The 9087-nt window shown below is 34.2% G+C and overlaps 1 protein-coding gene across 1 annotated transcript; it reads left to right on the forward strand.

Annotated features, from left to right (window-relative positions):
• Positions 1-4075: 4075 nt before the first annotated feature.
• On the forward strand, positions 4076-6794 carry LOC108986559 (alpha carbonic anhydrase 7-like). Its single transcript, XM_035689791.1, has 7 exons — positions 4076-4237; positions 4373-4590; positions 5438-5544; positions 5651-5765; positions 6152-6316; positions 6432-6485; positions 6595-6794. Exons 1-7 carry the CDS (start codon positions 4144-4146, stop codon positions 6682-6684), a joined length of 843 nt encoding a protein of 280 aa, XP_035545684.1. The 5' UTR covers positions 4076-4143; the 3' UTR covers positions 6685-6794.
• Positions 6795-9087: the final 2293 nt, after the last annotated feature.

Here is a 9087-nt window from a genome sequence, read left to right on the forward strand (position 1 = left end):
GATAACTCACCCCCTTATCTCCACAATATTTTTTAGATATTATAATGGTTCAGCTCAGGATCAAGATTATGAAGCATTGGATGAGATGATTTAAGTGTAGTGGTTCTAGCATAGGAAGCTTTTTTTATGAGTATTGTCGAATTTTATTAAGAAATTTTATTGTGTTGTGATGACTTGGCATTTTGAAAAATTGGTTATATTGAGAAAATTAGATTGAATCAAATTTTCTAAATGATATTGGGAATTTTGAGTCTATTTTTATATTATTAGAATGTGAGTTTAAGTGCTAGGAAGTAACTCTCCGACCCATGCGGGACCAGGGCGTTACATTGCATGTATGTCATTAACATAAATAAATTTTTTTTTTCTCTTACTTATTTTTACTGGTCATATTTGACATGGGGAGCAGCACACGTGCTGTTCTCATTAGTTTTGATGATAAAGGAATTTATTTTTATTCTTTCTCTTTTACCTAACAGCATATATCATGAATTTCTTGTGAACTACACAAATCATGTCTCATATTAATGCCTGAAAAAATGACCATATTCCCAAAATTTCTCGCTGCAAAACACTAGCACAGTAAGTAGAAATAGCATTTTACAAAGCCAAAATTGACAAAAGCCTTTCGGAGAATTCAAACCGGATTTTACAAATCCCGTTTAATTTCTTGGTTTACAAAATATTGTATAGTTGACAAATTGAAAACGAGTTCTAGCTAGGTGGCCAGGCCGGTTGGTATATATATATATATCTTGAGGGAAGTTTCATTACCCATGTTGCGTTATGAATCTAGGCTCTAGCTAGCTAGCTAGGGCAGCACTTACCTCTCTGGCTCTTCTTCTAGATCTATTTGTTTGTGGACTGTGGACCATAGACACTGTGTGGACATGGGCTGTTTTTTGTGGAACACGTCTGTACTTTTGTATGAAAATGTTAGCTGCGTGGAGTACTGGGGGGTTGCTCCCTTGGCTAGCTATTACTGCACTCATAATTAAAAGGTCTCTTTTTTTTTTTTTTCTTTTTTGTCGATGCCAGCTACCGTATTTGATCTGCAAGACTGCCACTTGCTCTTTCTCGGTGGAAGGGGGGCCAACCACTGGCTGCCAGTGCAATTAAGAAGTCAGAGTTGACCATTTTTGGGGGGCCTGGGGTTGATGCGCGCCTAGACTCCCTGTCTCCGACACTTCCTCCTACGCAGGTGGGTGGGAAATGTTTCCTTGACCCTTGAAACATGGCCAGGTTGTAATTTCTTCGGCAAACATACAGGCAGGCACAAGAAGCTCATCCATCGATATAGATTAATTGTGTTTATGAATTTCTGTGAAAAATATTACCATATACCTACTCAAAAGATATGCATCATAACTTTAAAAGGGGTAGGTCTCAAATTTAGTTATGATTGAAAGTAGACGATCTGATCATGAGGAACGTACGTATCCATGCAATAACGTAAGTATATACGTGCAAGATACGTGTTTTTCATCCAACTATATATTCAAATCTCAATTGTAATTAAACCCAAATCACGTCTGATCGGAGGGGAACTGCGCGCATGCTCATATTTTATTCCCATTTTCCCAGTATTTTCTGGTCAATGAAGCCTTCAATGAATTGATTACTCAAGTGGTAGTATCTCATAAAACATCATGCATGCATGAATTTATTGGCCGTGTACGTATCTAATTAATAGTCAGTATCAAAGTCAGATTTGGCACCCCATGCAACAAAAGTCAATTTATTAATTTGTTTAACCTTGGCTGAGAAGGTAATGACGTCCATGCTTGTGTACGTCCACATAATTAGAAACTTTACACATTAGTTAATGTTATGATCTTGGGTATGAGTACTCCATCGATTTCATTTATAAAAATTACATGTACAATCATTTTTATATATTTTTTATATATTTTTTTAATGTAATTTATCGTATAATCTTTTTTTAATATAAAATAAATGTTGAGTTCTACCAATATATCAGTGAAGTGCATAAAAATTAATACGCAAAAATAATTCTATAGAGGAGAATTGATTCATTTAGGCTCGTAGCAATTTGTCTCAAACGTGAACCTAATATGTTCTACCATCAACTATTCAGATCAAATTAATTAATTACTTCGATTCATCTTCCTATGAATTTTCTAACTTTAAGGTCAACCGAATATATTAATTAGGCGCTCCAACTTAGATATATAGTTTCATTTCGCTACAGCTAATGTTAGGTTACACTAACCATCAAAATATAAAACGTAACAAAGGCTTAGAATACAGTCGATAAAATGGAAGGACTGCAATTCAATTAAAATAAAAAAAGACAACTTGCTTAGGATCGAAAAAGAAAGTTTAGTCTAAAAGAGACAGAGTACCGGTCCTAATTAATTAAGACCAGATCAGTTGCTCTTGGAAAATGATACTAGGGCAGGTTTGGGAGTGGGATGAGATACAAAATTCTCATCTCATCTTATTTCATCATTACACATTTTTCAAATCCCCATACAAAATATAATAAACAATTCAACTTTTTCAAATCTCAATACAATAATAATACTAAAACATAATATTTTAAACACTAAAACAAAACACAAAATTCTCATCTCACCCTCCAAACCTGTCTTTTACTTTAATTTTTTAATTTCTTTTTTACTTAAAGGTTAATAAAGTAACTATTAGTGTGTTAGTGTTTTTTTTTTAAATGTTTGAAAGAAAGAAAAAAAAATTGCAATTTGCACTAGGGGCACATGAACCAGTGTTCAAATCTGAGCAGCATAGTAGCACTACCCTTTGCTCTTAGGATAGATTTAGGTAATGAGATGGGATGATAAATTTTCAAAACTTCTCATAATTTTCTTCTTAAACATCACTTAAACACAAAACACTTTTCAATTCCTAATATTCAGTTTTTTCATCTAATCACTTCGTAATCATTACAACTTTTAAAAATTTCAAAACAAAATAAAAAAAATCAATATCATTTTTTCAAGCTAAAAAATATTATATTCAAAAATTATATTCAAACAATTTTTTTAACTTAATAATACATTTTTATTCAACTTTTTCTTTTTCCTTTTCTAAAACCTAATAAAACATCTTAACTCAAATCATTTTACTACTATTCACAAACTATTTCACTACTATGTTTTAAAATAAGGGCACCTTTTTGTAAAATAATATTACTTTTATGAGGTATTTTAGAAAAATATATCTCATTTTAGAACATAGTTATATAAAGTGCTGTGAAAAGTAATGTGTTTATCATTTTTCTTCACAAATTTATTAGATACTCCAAGTGTCCAAATGAGCCCTTAGTATTCTAACGTAGTGCAATCAAATCTTGTGATTTGATTCGTTAATTGGTTGGTTGATTGGCTATTAGTTTAAATAGTCCAATAAATTTGGAAAAAACTAATTCACCCTCTAGGTGTATTTGGGATCCGAACCATTGGTTTTTCAGACGGATACTTCCTTTATGTTGAGAATTATTTGATCTGGCCGGGTTTGATCTTGTTGAAATTTGATTCAATATTAGTTATAGGACGCTTATTTTATAATAAGATAAAGAAACATGTGTTCTTCATCCAATAAATTTATTTACTCTGTTGAAAGTACTAGACCCAAACCATACTCTATCCTTTGCTTGATGAGCCTCAATTAAATTTTCATTGAAATTGGCTTGGTCGTGGGTCTAATTGTTAATAAATCTATTGAATTAATAGCGTCATGGTGTATGTCATATAATATAATTAGTAAAGATATAAGACATGTGTGACGTGGTGTAAATTCAACGATCGAGTCGAATTCGAGTCATTTTATTTTGCTTTGTTTAATTACGTCATTCCATGTTATTAATCTTTACTACCGACTTTCACCTCTGTACTCGGTAAGTCTCTGCAAATATATATCCAGGAACCTTCTCTCTCATGGGTGTTTAATCTAGATTCTCGCATTCATATATGGGATGGTTGACCCAAGAAACCTGTAGGAAATTTCCCTTTTCGTTGCTAAGTACTGTACAAATCAATCTATATATATTAGAGACCCTGGTCCTTAATTTGCAACAGCATACCTCCATCAGAAAACCAGCATTTTCTCCAAACCTGCACCAGTGGTTTTCTCGAAACTCTTTTGCGCCAAGCTTTGCAAAGCATGAAGAATCCAAGCAAATCGATCTTTATATCAAGCATTTTGATCTTTGTAGTTCTTTTCTCACATCTAACGTCAACCGCATCTCAGGAAGTCGGTAATGCATGCGGAAAATACACACATATAATATACACGTGTCATTTGCTTTCCTTTTTATTTTCTCTTTATATAAGTTTTCCTTCCGAGTTGTTCAGTACTGTGCTATCTATAATCTGTGAATCATATGCTGCAGAGGATGAGAGAGAGTTTGATTATTTGGATGGTAGCGAGATGGGGCCACGTCATTGGGGAGACATCCGGAAAGAATGGGCTGCATGTAAGAATGGAGATATGCAGTCTCCCATAGATTTGTCAAGTCGGAGAGTGAAATTGACTTCCAAGTTGGGGGAACTAAAAAGGAGCTACAAACCTTCTAATGCCATCATCAAGAATAGAGGGCATGATATTTCGGTAAGGAAGGAAAGCTGCCAAACTATATAAGTTTTGTTTATGGTTTTTCAGTATCTTTTCACTTCATGCATACAACTAAATGCTAATAGAAGATGACCACTATAAAAGATCGAGTTTGATTTCATGTATCTTTTCCGGTTTATATCCTTTGAACTTGAGTTAATTTTCCGGGCTATCTTTGTTCTTCATTTTAGATTTTATTACATCTAATCATAGTTGCTGATGTTTTATATTTTAAATGATTTTATATATTTATTATTTAAATTTCATATCGACTTAAAATATTGTGATTGCAAATGAAGAAAGTTTAAAATGATCAAGAAAGATTATTAATACTGATGTTCAGTGAGGTGGACCATCTGCAAGCTAAGGGTACTAAAAAAACTTCCTTACTTCCCGGCGGCCTCGGAAAATGGTGGCCCTATCATATATAGGGGAGATCATCAAGCTCGACGTCATCCTAATGGGGTAGCTGAACTGCTTACTATGCAAAACGTCAACTCCACTAGCAAGCTATCATATCAGATTTACTATTTTTTTTTTTTTGACAACCAAAGTATAAATTGAAAGAAGGGAATATTAATGAGTAGAACATTTCTAGCTAGCTAGCTAGCTTGGCTATAAAAGGACAATATCATATTGCGTGTGGACTTTTATCACGTTGATCCAGAGCTTGTTGCAGATCGTATAGGGTAAGAGTAATGCTACGATTTTGACATATTATAAATTAAAACTGATGTTATAGGACATGCATTCGTACGTGTACACTAGTATTAATTGTCTGTCCCGCACCAGCAATGAAGACAATTATTTGCTTGTTTATAAAATGTCAATGTCATGGATGCAGGTGCAATGGGTAGGTGATGCCGGCTCCATACAGATCAACGGCACTGATTACTCTCTCCAACAAGGACATTGGCACTCACCTTCCGAGCATTCCATCAATGGCAGGAGGTCTCTCTCTCTCTGTGTACATCCTTCTTCTTCTACATCTGGAAGAAATAGGAGTTGCTGAACAAATTCATGGACTTTTTTTTTTTTTGTCTTCTTGTTAAATCAGGTATGACTTGGAGCTGCATATGGTTCACTTAAGCCAGGACATCAACATGAAAAATAAGATTGCTGTTGTTGGACTTTTCTATAAGATTGGTCGACCAGATGCTTTCCTCTCAAAGGTGCAAATACTCCCCCAGGATTCCTAAATTAATACGTTTGCCATTTTTTCCTCTGGTTAATTGATATGTAGCACAAACCCTTAAAAGGTCAACAAGAAGGGAAAAAAAATAATCATTTTTTCATTGTTATGATCAAATTAAGAAATTAATTGGAAGCAATGAGACAGGACAATCTTCCGAGGAATTGGCCAATTTCAATGAAAAACGACAACGCGGATACAATTAGTACTCTTGAAACATGTGCATGGGAAGATCATCATCAAATGGACGTCACCTACGATTCAAGTTAAAAAAAAAAAAACACTATCCCCAATCAAAAGATGATAATGTTTTTCCCAAGCTGTGTTCCAAATTGTGGTTTAACATGTTATTAATTCGAATTTCAGTTGATGCGAAGCATAACATCCATGGCCGATGAGAAGGCAGAAAGAAATATTGGGGTGATTGATCCTATAGAAATAAAAATGGGTGGAAAGAGGTACTACAGATACATGGGCTCTCTCACTGTTCCTCCATGCACTGAAGGTGTTACTTGGATAATCAATAAGAGGGTAAAGCCCTTGTTCCTTAATTTGTAAATTCTTCATGAGTGTTTTGTTGTTAGGTTTTCTTTTGTTTTTTTTAGGCTAGAATGTTTGATTATATATATTTAAAATACACCCACAGGTAAGGACTGTCTCAAGGAAGCAAGTAAAGTTACTCAGAGAGGTGGTCCATGATGTAAGTAACAACATTGTTTTCATCTAGCTATTTATATATAATCAATTGTGTCATGTATTACATCCTCGTCCTATTTTCATCCCACTGTGTTTCAACTAATTAATTGCAGTATGCTGAGATGAATGCAAGACCAGTTCAACCACTCAACCGTCGTGAGGTCCACTTATATTGTCAAACGTTAAGAAGAACAAAAAACTAAGTACTACAAGATAACAGAGTATTCGGAAGATGATTTACAATGTTGAAGCTAGTTAAGTGTAGTACAATGCATCTATATGCATTTTATAAATAAAAATACCATCAGCTTTATTACCAAGCCATTAATACTATAGTAAACTATACTATATATATGATAGTATAGTATACTATACCATATATTACTAAACTATCCTGTAATATATTTACTATATATTATATGCTATATGATATTATATGTATGATATATCATAGTGATTTCAAACATAAATACTATAATATATAATATTAGTATATGCTAATAATAATATAGTATATTAGTATATAGTACTATATATAGTAGCATATGCTAATCACAATATATTTATAAAACTATATATAGTAATGTTTGTAAAAAAAAAATTATATATAGTAATAAATTAAGACGTATAGTGTAGATATTAGACTATAATAAAACATTTATTAATATACATTTGAACGTTATGGCATACCGTTCGAATGTTTAATCAGTAATTGAGTGTTTTTAGCCATGAAAAAGTATGTTAGAACGTTTTCTGGGGTTTTTGGCGCGTCTGAAATAGTGGTGGGAATATATATAGGAAACATAACATTTCATTAATAAAAGAAAGTTTACAGATATCTTTCAAACCAAATAGCTTGAGAAATAAAATCTGGAAAACAATCCCACCACATTGAGATATCTTCAACATTCCAAGCAAACCAGGCTAATTTGTGAGCAACCCCATTGCCTTCTCTATGCACATGTTGAAATTTGCACTCAGCAAAAAGCAATTGAAGCTTTCTGATTTCCTGCACTGGTGGATCTAACATAGCAGCAGTTCAAGCTCATTGTTGAGCACTTGTACAACCATCAAATAATCTAACTCAACCAGCATCCTCTGGATTCCCATGTTAGCACACAACTATAACGCTTGTAGGATGGCTAGTAGTTCGATGGCTTCAGCATCTTGCACTTCACACTCTATCTTATTGGCTACTAATATAACATCTCCCTTCCCATCTCTGAGCACCAACCCCATCCCTGCTCTGTTGATCTCACCAAAAACAGCTCTATCAACATTCAATTTCAACTAGTCAATAGGTGGTGGTTTCCATTCATAGTAATCTCCAACCTTAGGCTTTGGCAATTGTTTGAGATCTATGAAAGACCTTTGGATAGAAAGAGCATAATCAATAACCTGTTGTACAGCTATAACTTTCTGCTCATGAATCATTTGGTTCCTTCTCCACCAAAAACCCCATGCCATAGAGAATAATAAGGAGACCTTCTCTTCCTTTCCCTTCTAAAAAAACGTGCATTGCAATCTACATTACATTAAATTTCTTATCCAGATTTTTCATTAAGGGAACATTTGGGAACCAACTAGAATGTATAGATTAATAGTAAAACAATGCATGTGCTATGTCTTCACTCCCTTGCCTACAAAAGCAAGAAGATCCCTCAATATTAACATGCCTTGTGAGCAGATTCTGCTTTGATGGTAACCCCTTTCTACAGGCCCTAAATGCAAAAACCTTTATTTTATTTGGAACTTTCATTTTCCACAAAGCCTTCCAAAGAACCTGTTGTTGTCTTGCATTTGAACATTCACCTCCACCACCCCTTATCTTCTCTTTAAAAAATCTGTAGCGGCTTCTTACTCTAAACTTGCCATTTCTTTCTTGGGACCATATCATCTTATTGGGTTGCTTGGTAGAACAAATCAGTACTTTCAGGATATCAATAACCATACTTGGATTGAATTGAGCTCTAAATTGATCCACCTGCCATCTTCAAGTAATAGGATCTATCAATCTTTCCATAGGAGCTTCTAGGAATTCATCCATAACACAAATGTCTTCCTGCATCAAAGATTGGTCACCTGGGATCCAAGGGTCTTTCCATAGCTTTGCTATTTTACCATTCCCTATCCTCCATATACAACCCTGTTCCAACAGTTTCTTTGCCTCCCAAATACCTCACCATGCAAAAGATGGTTTTTTGCCTAGACCAGCCTTCAAAAAAACTTCATTAGGAAAATATTTTGCCTTGTATACTCTATGAAGCAATGAATCTATATCGTGCATGATCCTCCATCCTTGCTTGGCTAACAAAGCCAAATTGAATATTCTCGAGTCTTTGAACCTAAGTCCACTTTTCTCTTATGGTCACACATTTTTTGCCAACTTATCCAATGAATTCTTCTTTCATCCTTCCTCTGTCCCCACCAAAACTTTGCCATCATGGCTTCTAATTCTGAGCATAGACTAATAGGTAAAAGGAAGCAACTCATTGAGTATGTAGGCATTGAGAGGGCTATTGCTTTGATAAGAATTTCTCTCCCACCTTGTGAGAGCAAATTTTCCTTCCAACTTTGAAGTTTCTGCCATATCCTTTGCTTTATTT

The sequence above is a fragment of the Juglans regia genome, chromosome 4, assembly GCF_001411555.2.
Source record: "Juglans regia cultivar Chandler chromosome 4, Walnut 2.0, whole genome shotgun sequence".
Classification (NCBI taxonomy): Eukaryota; Viridiplantae; Streptophyta; class Magnoliopsida; order Fagales; family Juglandaceae; genus Juglans; species Juglans regia.